The sequence below is a fragment of the Neomonachus schauinslandi genome, chromosome 9 (assembly GCF_002201575.2).
Source record: "Neomonachus schauinslandi chromosome 9, ASM220157v2, whole genome shotgun sequence".
Lineage (NCBI taxonomy): Eukaryota > Metazoa > Chordata > Mammalia > Carnivora > Phocidae > Neomonachus > Neomonachus schauinslandi.
In genome coordinates, this window is record NC_058411.1 from 97,732,784 (window position 1) to 97,749,079 (window position 16,296).

Genomic DNA, 16,296 nt, shown 5'->3' on the forward strand with positions numbered 1-16,296 from the left:
CTCCCACTCTCCCTGCTTGTGTTCCTGCTCTCGCTCTCTCTGTCTCTGTCTAAGAAAAAAAAAAAAAAAAAAAATAAAAAAAAAAAAAAAAAAAAGAGGTGGTAGTTACACAACTGAATTGCCACTTTAAAAAAAAAAAAAAGGAATAATGGTTCAATATTAAAAGCCTAGACTGACGGAAAAACACTTTCCTTTGTTTACAAAACTACAAGAGTACATAAGACTTTTTATTTATTAATGCCTCATTTATCTGGCATAATAAAAAATTAGAAACATTTTTAAACAATTTTCCATAATGTTATGATTTTGAGTGGAAATCTCTCTAATGTGTAGAAATGAAATTTAACTTTCAGTTAACTTTGTCTTAATAACTGAGAATCATCTTCAGTATTTATTAAATACAGTTATAACAATATTTTGACCCTCTCTAGTACCTCCAGAAGATTGACTGTTCTTTCCACACTACTAAACTGTCAAATGTAACTTTCTCTTGGGTTAAGTGTGCTCCCCATCCCCCCAGTACCTTCTTAATCAGTTGTAGCAAGGGAACATTTGTTAGAATTGTGAACACAGCAAATAGATTCTGAGGCAGGAAGGCCCTGAAAGGATTTTTTTATGAATGACTTTGTCACATTATTTTTGGCTGTTAAGATGATCTTTATAGTTTCCCTTTAAGTTTCTTCTCTCTTCTTATAAAACACAGGTAATGTTTTGCTTGAAAGATCAGAAAATTAGTCATTAAAAACTTTTTAAAAAGGAGCAGAGTGACGCAGCAGAAGCGTGCTGGGCCCATAAAAACTTTTAAAAAAATTAACAGTTTGTAGGTATTGAGAGAATCAAAACTACGTATCTTTCAAAAGCCAGGCACTGTATAATCAAATATTAAATATACAAATAGAGATAGGTCCAAGGGTTACTTTATTCTTCAAAAACTGTTATCCTTCGTGATATATTTAAATCTCCTCGGGATTTCTCCCACCTCTCTGAAATATATGCCTATAGCTCAAAATACATGCATTTCTTTGTGTAGAAAAAAACTAAAGAAAGGAATTCTTCTACGATTCAACTTACCATAAATATGTCCAGTGTAAATATGAGAGGTATCATAATCAAGTACTTCATTTGATGTTTCTACTTTAAATTCATCACTGAAAAGGGATGTATCCCTCTTCATTCGTAGGTTGAAATGTCTGCAAAACAGGGTGGAAAAGGGAAAAAACGAAATTAAAAGGATCCCAATTTTAAACTTTTTTTTTATTAAAAAGTCTGCAAAATATAAACTGTTTCACACCATTTGTCTACTTGGAAATACACTTTACAAGATTTTTCTTATAAAAATTTCGCTCCGGGCGCCTGGGTGGCTCAGTCGGTTGAGCAACTGCCTTCGGCTCAGGTCATGATCCCGGAGTTCTGGGATCGAGTCCCGCATCGGGCTCCCTGCTCGGCGGGGAGTCTGCTTCTCCCTCTGACACTCCCCCCTCTCGTGGCTCTCTCTCTCTCATTCTCTCTCTGTCAAATAATAAATAGGATCTTTAAAAAAAAAAAAAATGTTTAAAAAAAAAAAAAAAAAAAAAAAAAATTTCGCTCCAAAATTCAACCTAGTAGCTGTAATACAAATCTAAATTATATGTAATTAAACAGTAACTGTCTAAGATACATTAAAAATTAAATGCCGATAGGCTGATTCGTATATGGGGTAAAACAAGTTAATTCCAACAGCAACTAAGTTGCTTGGACATAAAAACAAGCTTCTTGACCCAATTACTATTATTCACCACTACCTGTCTTCCCTCTTTAGTAATTCTGCAGCTTTGCCATTTTCCCCTACTTTTCACAACTTAAACAAGACATTTAAAAAGTGGCATCTATATTAATGACTCTCCTTCAGAAAAGCAAGTATGCATGTTCTTTTACGTATACATACACACACATCCCCTTTCAACTCCTGTATGTTTTCCCTATGGCTTCTAATTCTTCTAATTATCATTAGACCATCCTCAATTTGAGAAGCCAAAGACCGGGCACCTGGGTGGCTCAGTCATTAAGCATCTGCCTTCAGCTCAGGTCATGATCCCAGGGTCCCTGCTCGATGGGAAGCCTGTTTCTCCCACTCCCCCTACTTGTGTTTGCTCTCTCATTGTCTCTCTCTCTCTGTCAAAATAAATAAAAATATTTTTTAAAAAAAGAGAGCGAGAGAGAAGCCAAAAGACCATGATATTAGCTGAAATCATACTCATTCTCAACAGTCCTCTATAAAGGAAAGAGAAAGACCAAAATATTGAGATGAAATTAAATAAAGAATCTAGGGTTTGAATCAAACTATGAATCAAATCTTATGCCTAAAATCTACTAGCCCAGGATTCCGATCTGTTAAATAAAGACAATACATTCTGTCTTGTAAAACCCTTGTAAGAATGACAGCTTATAACGCATGTAAAGTCATTAACACAGCACCTGGCACAGAGGAGCTGCAAAATAAATGGCAACTAATTAGCTATCATTACTAAACTCTTAAAAGTAGATCAAGTCTCTTTTATAATTGTCATAAAAGTCTGCACACAGCACAATTTCTCCTCAATGAATCTGAACCTAAGTGTTCAAATAGCAACCCCCAAATGTTAGTAGGATTTGGAGTAACTGAACTGTCACACATTGCTGGTAGAGTATAAAATGGTGCAATCACTTTGGAAAACTGACAGTTTTTTTAAAGTTAAACATATAAAAACCCTATGACACACAATTCTACCCCAAGAGAAATCAAAATATAAAAAGTAAGTCCACAAAAACAAATTGGACACAAATGTCCATTGCAATTTCATTCAAAATATACAAAAACTGGAAATCAGTTTTTCAGTCAATATCAACAAGTAGAGATAAAAAGACTGTGGCTTATTCATACAATGGTAAACTACTCAGCAATAAAAAATGTCAAACTACTAAAAATATGTACTTTTGTGAAGACACAAAAGAATATATATATTGTATAATTCCATAGATATGTAATTCTAGAATAGGCAATAACCTATCTACAGTGACAGAAAGCAGATCGGTGGTTGCCTGGGGTGAAGAGAGACTAAGAGCAAAGGGGGATGAAGGAACTTTTTTGCTATGAGGGACATGTTCTATATCTTGATTTGAATGGCAGTTACACAAATATATACACTTGTCAAAACCTAACTCATACTACACACTTGAAATGAGTACAGTTGACCTTTCAACAACACAGATCGGAAGTGCATGGGTCCACTTACCCATGGATTTTTTTCCCCATAAATACAGTGCAGTACTGTTTTCTTAGTAACATTTTTTCTCTAGCTTACTTTAAGAATACAGTATATAATACATAAGACATACAAAGTATGTGTTCATCAACTGTTTATATATTCAATAAGGCCTCCAGCCAACAGGAGTAGTTGAGTTTTGGAGGAGTCAAAAGTTGTACGTGGATTTTTGACTGCATCAAGGGGTTGGTGCCCCTAACTCCCACATTGTTCAAGGGCCAACTGTGTATTATTTTATGTAAATTATACTTTGTGCTCACTTCAGCAGCACATATACTAAAAAAATATATAAATTATACTTCAATAAAGTTTATCTTAAAGGAAAAAAACTCATTTTTCAAGTAAATAAGGGTCAACAGGGTATACTCATTAGCTTCAGAAAGTTGTGTCCCTTTTTCAAATTTTTCTATTTTCTATTTTCCTTTTAACTTCATGTCAATCTTGGCACTCTTTTATTTTGAGGCTGTATTCATTTTATACTTGCCTAAAACTCTCACCAAAAAACTCCTAAAGCATCCCAGGTGCTGTGACAAGGACTCTAGACTAGGAAAAGGATCCTTAGGGCCTTAAGTTTTCCATCTCCTGGCAGAAGTAATCAAAAAGTCAAACATATCTTCTAAACGGGAATTCCGCAAAGTTAAAAATAGACTACCCTGAACAAACAGGAATCCTGCCTGAATTCTTACTGCACATCCCGTCTTTTCATAAAATTTCTTTTGCTAACTAACAGGAAATTCTTGATCATATATGCAGGTATAAATAAATACATTATTTTTTAAAGGATCACAATATTTTGAAAAATCATTAACTTATCATTATATATACTTTTAACTACCTGTACAAATACTATCTGAAAAAGAGCATCTTCACTAAACAGACTAAAACACTAAATGTCCAAGGGCTTAGTATATTTATCATCCAAGATTTATTATTCAGCAAAACTGTTATACCCTATAACCATTATAAGCAAGAGTATACTCTATATGCAAAAAAAGGGGAGTATAAGCTTCAGAAAGACATTTAAACTCAGTAATCTATCCTACACTCCCTACCCCCACAAAAATAGTTTTACATCACTTAAAATGTTTAAGCACATAGGAACCCTAGAGGGAAGTTATAACAGAAAGAATTTAAAAACACTTGAAGTAGGTCCCTTCCAACCCTGATACTGACAGCATAAGAAAATCATCTCACATGTACAAAACATTATTCTCCGTACTGATTTAAATTGGACTGAACTATATATAAAATCAGTTCTCAATTATCCATGCACAATCAAGTAGCAGTATAGATAATAAAACAAAAAATCAAACTTAGATCATACCCCCCAAATGCACTGCTTTTATTAACATTAATTTGCATCTAAAACATGTATCAACAGAAGAGGGAATGGAACGATAGTGAGCCTGAAAGGCAGGTAAATGGTAGAAAGAAGCCAGATTGAATTCAAGTCTGTCACAATCTATGAATCATATGTTATTTTGCCATAATAAAAATAAATAAGTAAATTTTAAAAATGATTGTATCATTTTTAAATGATTCAAAAGAGCTGGAGTCAAAAGAGCTGGATTGAATCATTTTAAAAATGATTCAAAAGAGCTGGAGTATAAAAAAAATTGTGTGGCCAGAGATATCCTTCTTAGCGATAAAAGCTCCAAGAGAACCAATTGAGATAGTGACATTGTGATGATAATGAGATTAAAACATTCTTCCCAAATGTATATAGGTTTATGATTTTCACAGCATTTTTACCTATGTTACTACATATTATCCTCAGAGTAACACTGCAAAGGAGGTATGATGAATATTTTTATCAAAGGGTATGACTCAAAGTCACAAGACTAGAATTAGGACTAGAACTCCAGTATTTGGTTGCTGCATCTTGCTCTGTCTACCATAACACAAATGCATCTCAAGCATATGATTTAAAAAGTCAAGCTAATACATGGGCGCCTGGGTGGCTCAGTCGTTAAGCATCTGCCTTCGGCTCAGGTCATGATCCCAGGGTCCTGGGATCGAGTCCCACATCGGGCTCCCTGCTCGGCGGGAAGCCTGCTTCTCCCCCTCCCACTCCCCCTGCTTGTGTTCCTGCTCTCGCTATCTCTCTCTCTGTCAAATAAATAAATAAAATCTTTAAAAAAAAAAAAAAAGTCAAGCTAATACACGCTGAGTGCTGTAGTAGTCTTAATATAATATTATCAGTCTCCGCAAACAAGTCATCTTTTAAAAATCTGAACAAATGCAAATAAAGAGATAAAAATATAACCTTATTTAATTTTCAGTAAAAATTTTATAACACCACCATAAGAAATTTTCTTTATTAATGGTTAAGCCACTTTCAAGAAAAAGGCTAACCTCTGTCTCCTTTTACAATGTTTCTTTCAGTAAGTTTAATTTTATTATTATTATTATTATTATTATTACTATATACCACACTGTCATCAAAGATAAACTTTAGATTTTCTTTGGCATGGAAGATGCTCTGTTAAAGAACATTACTTGCACTTGGAATGCTTTTCTACTCTTAGATTTAACCACTATATTGATTCTACTGATCAACAGTATTTTGTCTCTCATCTTGATTATAGTATTTCTACTGCAATTCTTTCTTGTTTTCCTCAGTGGCACTACAGTAAAGCTGTAAAGAATGGAGTGAAATTATAGGAGGGCAAAATCAGTTAACAAATGACAGTAATTTGAAAAAACATACCAAACAGATTCCAATTCTCTAGCTTCACTGCTTTGAAGATCTAGTTGTACCATATGGTAGTAACAGCTGGTTTTCCTTTCTAGGCTTTAGAAAAGCACTCTACATCTAAACCAAACAAACAGTAGAGGTACCTGAACCACCTTTGGTGCAGAACAACAAAATTAATTTTGTTTAGGATATGACTCTATAAAAATTTCTGGAACGTCACGTACCCTCTACATCTTTATATAAATAAGTACCTTTCCTGTATATTACAACAGTTAGAACAGTAAAAATACAGAGTAAAAAGAAGTTGCCTTTGTCCATACAGTTGCTATTTTGGCTAATGAGAGTATGGCTCTGATTCTCAGAAGAAAACGATAAAGGGTACATCCCTTGAACTGAAGTCATATTAGAACAAAAGCCTCAACTAATTAAGTACCTTGGTAACACAGGGAAGAACCCTGACAGCAAAAGCCTTGCTTAAAAGTACATCAGTGTAATCCAGTCCCAAAGACCAAGACTGTCATTAAAAACAGAGGTCTATCATGTCTAAATGGAACAGGTCTATGGCAGACCTGGCTCAATGACTCCTAGAAATAAAACTGTACTACTTAACAGGATATCCCTGATGTCTCTAGATGTTATCTCTTAACACTCACTTTATTCTTTTATTTTTTAAAGATTTTTTTATTTATTTGACAGAGAGAGACACAACGAGAGAGCGAACACAAGCAGGGAGAGTGGGAGAGGGAGAAGCAGGCTTCCCACCGAGCAGGGAGCCCGATGTGGGGCTCAATCCTAGGACCCTGGGATCGTGACCTGAGCCGAAGGCAGACGCTTAACAACTGAGCCACCCAGGTGCCCCAACATTCACTTTATTCTTAATAAAGATCCTTGAGTCTCCATCCAAATTATTTTTTAAGACAAGCTGCCAACATTTAATACCATACTACTATGAGTCATATATCTAGTTTACTTCCACTAGCACAATTTTTGAAACAGAAAAATCCTTTTTTCAAATGATCTTTTAAAAGCCAATATATGTATTTTTAAAGGATAAAATGAACGGGTTGGTAGAAGGGGAAAGGACACAGTCCGCCCACGGGCACCCCACTGGGCAGTACCTGAGGCAACCACCCCAGAAATTCTAGGGCTATACAGTTTGAAAGACCTAGTTCCAGGCTTAACTATTGTCCCCAAGGTAAATTACTTTAAACAAGCAAAAACACGTATGTGAGAATCCTCAGTGAAGATAAAAATAAAACTAAAACCTGAGCTAAAATGAGTAACTTTATCCTGTGTAAGAAGACAAACAGATCATTAGTTTAAGTCTTTCCCATAAAAGGAGAGCCAAGGGGAAGAATCTGCCATAATGGCATCATTACAGAACGCAAGATTACATGTATTTTACATTACTTGAGAATAAACAGATTTATCTATTGGAGAGGGGAAAAAAAGGTTTCTGTAAACACCTTCTGACTTTATGCAACTATGTTAACTAAACAACTGGCAAACAAAACTACTGAATATAGACATACCTCATTGTTTTTTATTATCTCTACACTCAACATGAGGCCTGAACTTACAACCCCGAGATCAAGACTCTCCATACTCCATACTCCAACTGACTAAGCCAGCCAGGAGCCCGCAGGCAAACCTCATTTGATTATACTTCACTTTATTATGCTTTGCAAATAGGGTGGTTTTTTATTTTACAAATTGAAGGTCTGTAGCAGCCCTGCATCCAACAAGTCTACTGGTGCTATTTTTCTAACAGCTTTTGCTCACTTCCTATCTCAGTGTCACATTTTGGCAATTCTCACAGTAGTTCTAACTTTTTCATTATTATTATATTTGTTATGGTGATCTGTGATTAGTGATTACAACTTGCTAAATGCTCAGATGATGCATTTAGCATTTTTTTTTAAGATTTTATTTATTTATTTGACACAGAGAGAGAGATAGCGAGAGCAGGAACACAAGCAGGGGGAGTGAGAGAGGGAGAAGCAGGACCCCCGCCAAGCAGGGAGCCAGATGTGGGACTCAATCCCAGGACCCTGGGATCATGACCCGAGCCAAAGGCAGATGCCCAATGACTGAGCCACCCGGGCGCCCTGCATTTAGCATTTTTTAACAAGGTATTTTTAAATTAAGGTATATACATTTTTTTTTTACATACAATTCTATTGCACATTGAACAGACTATAGTATAGCATAAACATAACTTTTTTGTGCACTTGGAAACCAAAAAGTTCATTTGACTTGCTTTATTGCAATATTTGCTTTACTGCAGTGGTCCGGAACCAAACCTGCAATATCTCCAAGGTATACCTCTATAAAACACTAAAACAATGATAGGATTTAAGAGTTATTCAATATTTAATATAAATCAAACATACAAAATCGTAAAAATCACCTAAATTTATTAATTTCACAGATCAGATAAGGCTGATTTGACCTAGATCACACAAATAAAATCAGAGCTTGAATCGGAACCAAACTCTCAAACATTAATTCAAAAAGATATATGCACCCCATGTTTACTTAAGTATTTACAATAGCCAAGATATGGAAACAATCCAAGTGTCCACTGATGGATGAATAGATAAAGATGATGTGGTATATCTATGCAATGGAATACTACTTTATGCAATGGAATACTACTTAGCCATAAAAAAGAAGGAAATCTTGCCATCTGTAACAACATGGATGAAACTTGATGGTATTTTGCTAAGTGAAATAAGTAAGAGAAAGACAAATACCATATGATTTCACTTACATGTGGAATCTAAAAAATAAAACAAAACAAAAACAAACTCATAGATACAGAGAACAGACTGGTGGTTACCAGAAGAGAAGGGAGTTGGGAGGTGGGTAAAAGGGATCAACTGTATGGTGATGGACAATAACTAGACTAAGGGTGGTGATTACTTCTAGTATATACAAATACCGAATCATAATGTTGTACACCTAAAACTTATATAATGTTATATACCAATTTTACCTCAAAATCAATCAATAAATAACAAATTAAAAAATAGGGGGGCGCCTGGATGGCTCAGATGGTTAAGCGTCTGCCTTCGGCTCAGGTCATGATCCCAGAGTCCTGGGATCGAGTCCCGCATCAGGCTCTCTGCTCCTTGGGAGCCTGCTTCTCCCTCTGCCTCTCTCTCTCTCTGTCTCTCATGAATAAATAAAAATCTTAAAAAATAAAAAATAATAAAAAAATAAAAAATAGGGGAGAAGAGCAGAAGATAAGGTAAGAGAACAGAATAGAGAAGGGATTCCAAAACCTTTGCTGAATTAATGAAGACTTGTCTGGGCAGCTAGCAGGTTATTCTCCATGTGGCAAACACTCTAAAACATCTCTATGACCATATCCCTTCAAACTACAATATTCCCTATTCCCTTTTTGGGGCAACGTGAAGAAGGGAATTTGCCCCTCTGCATTCAATCTCAATATTTCAGATCTCTCTCTCTCTCTTTTTTTAAGATTTATTTATTTGAGAGAGCGTGCGCACACAAGTAGGAGGGGCAGAGGGAAAGGAAAAGAGAATCCCAAGCGGACTCCTCACTTAGCACAGAGCCCAATGCAGGGCTTGATCTCACAACCCCAAGATCACAACCTGAGCCAAAACCAAGAGTTGGAGGCTCAACCAACTGTCCCACCCAGGCGCCCCTCAGATCTCTCTTTTTTTAAAGATAAAACCTATCATTATCTCTTCCCTATGCTCCTCAATTATTCCACTCCTATCCACATTTTCGTTCCCCTTTTAACTATCCAGGTCCAGAGAGGCCTGAGGATCCAAACCCCTCCTCCAAGCTCTACTCCCAGGCTCCACCCATCCAACTGTGGCTTCAAGTATATCACGTTTTCTTCCCCATGGGTGAGTACTATACTCAGTTCTTATCCTAAGTCTCCCTCCCACTTAAGATAAAGTTTCTGATGAAGAAGAGGTACTGCTGCTCTGCTACAGCAAAACATTTGACAGCTTTTTGATTTGCCTGCCAACTTCCAGAAGAAAAAGAACACAATGATAAGAATTTCTACTCTACACTTAATACTAATAACTAGTATTATCTAGTTATATACTATTATACTAGTAATAACTAGTATTAATCATCCATACTGGATGATTAAATGACAAGAACTTAGGAAGAAGATACCACCATCGGGGCGCCTCGGTGGTTCAGTGAGTAGAGCCTCTGACTCTTGATTTCGGCTCAGGTCATGATCTCAGGATTGTGGGACTGGGCTCCACGCTCAGCAGGGAGTCTGCTTGACATTGTCTATCTCCATCTCCTTCTGCCCCTCCCCGCTGAACTTGTGCATGCTCTAATAAATCAATCAATCTTAAAAAAAAAGATACCACCTTCATCTTATCACTTTATAGTTACTAAAAAGAAAAAAACAGCATATGATAGCAAAGGTTTCAATACAGCAGATTCTTAAATGTTCACAGAAAGCACAGGTAAAATTTCCTATTTGGGGACTTGAAACACATAGAAGTGAAGCTGAATGACCATGTCTCAAAAACATCATCCAATATTACATTGGACAAAGTGATCTCTAAAGTCTCTCAAGATTTAGAATGTGAAAGGCTCACTCAGTTTGACAAGTGGGAAGAAGCTATTTGTAAAACTGAAATGTTAGAAGACTTTGGGAGTCACGTACATGGTCCAAACAGTTTTACCATGGACCAAAAACAAAAACAAAAAAACAATGAATACTGCTCATAACACAACTATTTGTCCCACACCACCATTTCTAAGATTCTTGATATGCTAGACTTTGTGTTCATACATAGTTTGCTGCTTCAGCATTATTCTCCCAGAAATGACAGTTTTGGAACTTAACTAATACAAAGTGATTATAATTTAAGATTTCAGAAATGCATACAAATTAACAATTAAATTAATTAATGTGTTTGTGCATCATACTTTTTTTTTTAAGATTTTATTTCTTTATTTGACAGAGACACAGTGAGAGAGGGAACACAAGCAGGGGGAGTGGGAGAGGGAGAAGCAGGCTTCCCGCCAAGCAGGAAGCCTGATGTGGGGCTCGATCCCAGGACCCTGGAACCATGACCTGAGCCGAAGGCAGACGCTTAACGACTGAGCCACCCAGGCACCCCTGTGCTTCAAACATTTAAGTAAAAATTAGCCATGCTATGCTAAAAAGATAACTAGTGTCCTTGTAATCAATCACCACAGAATTAGTAGAGATGGTTAGTCAAAGATATTGGCCAATAGGCGCTTGTAACCAAAATGCCTAAAAACATATTGGCTATTTTCATGAATCATTAGAAATTCACACCAAAAAAAAGTTATCTTGTTACCCTATTTATATGTGACTATTAAGTATCCAAATCTGGACTACCCTGTGCAATTATATCCAGCAAGATCATCAAAACTAGAGAAACTCAAAGGGTAAATAACATAGATTAGAAATATTGCTAATGTTCAGCATAACAAAAGCAAGAAGCAGCAACTCACTGTTCCCCTCCTTGAAACATTGTTTCCCTTGGCTTCTAGGATACCACACTCTCACGTTTTCTGCTTTTCTTACCACTCATCAGGCTTTGCTTCCCCCCCACCAACCTTAAATTGTTGGCATTTAGCAGAGTTCTCTCCTAGGCCCTCCTCATGAATTTCACAGAACATGTCCAAAACTGAACTTAACGATTTCTCCTCAAATTTATAGCTGTTCCAATATTCCTTATCTAAATAAGTGGACCCAGTAGCCACTCAGTTGCTCAAACCAGAAAACAGTCCTCTTATAACTCCTTCTTTTATACCTAACTACGTATCAACCAAGTCCAATAAATTCTACTTTAAAATATCTTAAATCGGGGCGCCTGGGTGGCTCAGTTGGTTAAGTGACTGCCTTCGGCTCAGGTCATGATCCTGGAGTCCCGGGATCAAGCCCCACTTCGGGCTCCCTGCTCAGCAGGGAGTCTGCTTCTCCCTCTGACCCTCCTCCCTCTCATGCTCTCTGTCTCTCATTCTCTCTCTCAAATAAATAAATAAAATCTTAAAAAATAAATAAATAAATAAAATATCTTAAATCTACTCACTCTCCTTCATCACCTCTAATACCAACTTAATCCAGGCTACCATCTCCCATGAGGACTAGTGCAACAGTCTCAATGCATTTAGTTTAACTCCCTTCCAAACTGTTCTTCATTTACAGCCAGACTGAACTTTTTAAAACTTATACAGTCACTTATCATTAAAAACCTTCCAAGGCAGGGGCGCCTGGGTGGCTCAGTTGGTTAAGTGTCTGCCTTCGGCACAGGTCATGATCCCAGGGTCCTGGGATCGTGCCCCACATCGAGCCCTGCATCAAGCCCCTCACCAGGCTCCCTGCTCAGTGGGAAGCCTGCTTCTCCCTCTCCCACCTCCCTGCTTGTGTTCCCTCTCTCGCTGTGTCTCTGTCAAATAAATAAATAAAAATCTTTAAAAAAAAAAAAAAACCTTCCAAGGCTAAGTAAAAAATCATTACCATGACTTACTTACATAAACTCTCAAAGATCTGGCTCTTACTTACATCTACAGCCTCATTTGGAACCATACTCCTTCACATTTTAAGATCCCTCATATACCGAAATCCCTTCAATTCCATAAACACGCCACTTCTCATCTTAGTATCTTTGCACATGCCGTTTCCTCTGTCTAGAACACATTTCACTCCCTTCTTTGGCTAACCACCTCCTCTTCTGTCATCCTTCCAGGATCAGTTTAAATGCCATCTCCTAAGAGTGGCCTTCCCTAACCTCCAGACAAGATGGCATCCCCAATGCTCCCATAGCAATCTTCTGAACATTCCTTTCTTAATATTTATCACAGCTGTTATTCCTAATCCAACACCTGCCTTTCTCATGAATCCATGAACTCCTCACCAGCAAGGACCTGTCTGTTCAGTTAGTCTATTACTAGTGACTACTAAAGTGCCTGGAATACATTAGGTGCTTAAAATATGAAAGCGGACTCAGTAAATTACAGCATATTAAAACTACAGAAACATCTCTTGTAGCTCAAATAAATTTAAACAAAAAGAAATGCACAATGTATTTTTCATTCAATCCAGAGATTAAAATCCATTCAAATGAATCTGTGGTTTAGGGTTTAAAAAAAAAAAAAAATACTGCTACATTACACAACTATATGTCCCATAACAACATATCTAAGATTCTAACGCTAGACTTTCGGTTTATATTTGATTTGTTGATTCAGCATTATTCTTCCCATACAGACTGTTTTAGAACTAGTTTGAAGTAGTTAAAAGATTTCAGAGACATACACAAATTAACAGCCTGATTTTATCCCTATGTGTAAGTATGAAAAATATTTATTAACCCTCCCCCCCCAAAAAAAGTCAACCCAAAGAAGCAAAGACTTTTAAGAAGTTAAAAAAGAAGTTAGAAAGTTTTATGATACAACCAAGTGAGGAATCTCAATATTCAGCTTTTCAAAAAGAAACTATATATGTGATTACCAAAGAATTTTTAAATAGTTACCAGTTTTAAAGTAGCATACAACTATACAAGACTTCACTGATGCTTAATAAAACAATCCTAACAAGCATAAAACCAATAAACTAAACATACCCACTCAACAGTTATATAAAAGGATTTTCAAGTATAATGAAATAGGATAAGCATTTAAATAACTTTTAGTTATATAAAACCCTTGCTACACTTTTAAGAAACAGCACAACTTACATAGGGCTTAATCAATTGAATAACAGAAAAGAAAAAAAAAAAAAAAGGATGGCTATGAATCCAAATTAAATCTAAGTTGGAGAACTTATCTCATAAAAGACCCAACTGCACATGCAATATTTTAGTATGAAATATAATTTACAATTGAGGAAAATGAATGATGGGCTTTTCTACTACTAAAATACACGTAATTTCTGACATTTACTGTCTAGATCAACAACTTTAGAAACTCTGACATCAAAAGCCTGGTTTGTTTTTTTGGTTTGTTTGTTTGTTTGTTTCAAGATCTTATTTATTTATTTGACAGAGAGAGACATAGCCAGAGAGGGAACACAAGCAGGGGGAGTGGGACAGGGAGAAGCAGGCTTCCCGCGGAGCAGGGAGGCCAATGCGGGGCTCAATCCCAGGACCTGGGATCATGACCTGAGCTGAAGGCAGATGCTTAATGACTGAGCCACCGAGGTGCCCCTCAAAAGCCTGTTTTTGATGAACTTTAGAGGTGATGAGGTATCAAAAGAGTTAAAAACAGTCAGAAAAACACTTTTTTGGCAGAATTTTTATTTTTATTTTATTTTTATTTTATTTTAAGTAGGCTCCATGCCCAATATGGGGCTTGAAGTTACAACCCTGAGATTAAGAATTGCATGCCTGGCACCCCAGAAAGGTACTTTTTATACTCTTACACTTCCATTCCCTTTTCCTCCCCTGAGCAGGAGGAAGCTCAGGTTTTGGGGGGGGGGGGTTGTTTTTTTTTTAACACTCATTCCATCTCTTCCACATAAAGCCTAGCTTAGTGCTTAAAAACATGTAAAATAAAAACGGTATTTCAACTGAAATCATATCTAAGAAGCTAAACTCAGAGCAATCATCAGCTCTCAACTTAGCTTCTTAAATACAAAATTAACATGAATCCAACTCAGCTCTGGTTTTTCCTTATGATTCAAGAAGTAATTCAAATAGCCAGTGTCTCTTCAGACTTTTAACATATTTGTTAGCTTTAAAAAAAATTGTTAGGCTTTTAATTTCTGTGTAAAGAGAAAACAGGCAAGAATAAAGAATATCACCTCCTAGGAAATCCACGTCTGACACAAAAAGCAGTGTGACATATAGCTTAATAATATATGCTAAAGAGTACTGTATCTCACATAAAGTAGGTACTAAATAAATACCCTTTTTCTTTATAAATTTTTGCTCCAACCTGCTCAAATTTTGCTGGGAAAGATTTCAGTGCCAAGTCAGTATTTTTCAAAATTTTGTTTTTCCTCATGCATAACAATATTTTTATATAATTCAAATTTATTCTCTTGTTGTTCTTTACGAGCTGGCATCTGTTTGGGCTCCCTGGATTCTTACCTCTGCTTCTCAAAGTGTGCTGGTTTTTCCACAGAGTTAAAAGTGTCCTAGCTTTCTGCTACCTCACTCATGGTATGACAAAGATAAAACCAAGATACTTCCAGACTAACCCAAATCCAGTCAGGATCCATTAAAGGGAATATTTATGTCTTTTACAAATTCCTTGGGCCACCTTCTTGATACCCTCGTATATGAGCAGTAGGGAAAACTTAAGTTCTAAACTGCAAAAGAAAATGTCAAATCAAATGTCTGACCATTTGTTTTGAAAAGTTTGTAAGCATACTATTAAAAGGCATTAGGAAGACGGGCGCCTGGGTGGCTCAGTTGGTTAAGCGACTGCCTTCAGCTCAGGTCATGATCCTAGAGTCCCGGGATCGAGTCCCGCATCGGGCTCCCCGCTCAGCGGGGGGTCTGCTTCTCCCTCTGATCCCCTTCCCTCTCGTGCTCTCTGTCTCTCATTCTCTCTCTCAAATAAATAAATAAAATCTTTAAAAAAAAAAAAAAGGCATTAGGAAGAATTATCTTGTCAAATAAGAAAAAAGAAATGTATAAGTTCTCCAAAACATTATCTGGAACTTAAGAAAAAAAACCTGGTATCTTTCTATACTATACACAAATCATGTATTAGAAACAATTTTTTTGATTTATTATGTATGCAACTAATTAAACACAGAGGCAGAAAAAATAGTCTATTACTGACTACACAATGTTTTGACTTTTGTAAATTTAGTTACTTGAGTGTTATTAATATATTTTATAGAATTTTAAAGCAGGAAGGGGCCTAAAAATTATCGTGTCCAAAATTCAAGGTTTTACTGAGGAAACTGAGGCTCATAAGAAATCTCTAGATAACACATGTGAAGTTAGTAGAGAACTCCGTCTCTGAATTACCACTGTACTCCCTTTCTCTACCTAGTTTATGACTGTTTCAATACACTTATTATCCTTCCTATAAAATCACAAGTTTCTTTATTAAGTGGCTTTCCACTCAAATGAAAAGTTGGTAGATGTGAACCATCAAATCTATAAAAGCCTGTAAAGTTAGACAAGTGGTGAGAAGACTAGAAAATAAAGACGACTGTCCATAATTTGGAAAACAAGGTAAGAAGGAAAAGGTTCAAAAATACATATATACACAACAAGAAAAAACAGAATCTAATATAACAGTATATGCATACTTCCTACCAAAAAGATAAACTATATTATTTCAGAGTTCTCAGATATTCTTTCTACTTATTTTTCTTAA

General features: G+C 36.2%; 1 protein-coding gene across 2 annotated transcripts in view; it reads right to left on the minus strand.

Annotated features, from left to right (window-relative positions):
• Positions 1 to 16,296, minus strand: part of ADAM10 (ADAM metallopeptidase domain 10) — a 135,257-nt gene that overhangs the window by 76,578 nt on the left and 42,383 nt on the right. For both annotated transcript variants that reach the window (XM_021694055.2, XM_044918316.1), the window contains one exon: positions 1,072 to 1,190. In XM_021694055.2, coding sequence (XP_021549730.1) covers positions 1,072 to 1,190 — 119 coding nt within the window. The remainder of the gene's footprint in view (positions 1 to 1,071; positions 1,191 to 16,296) is intronic.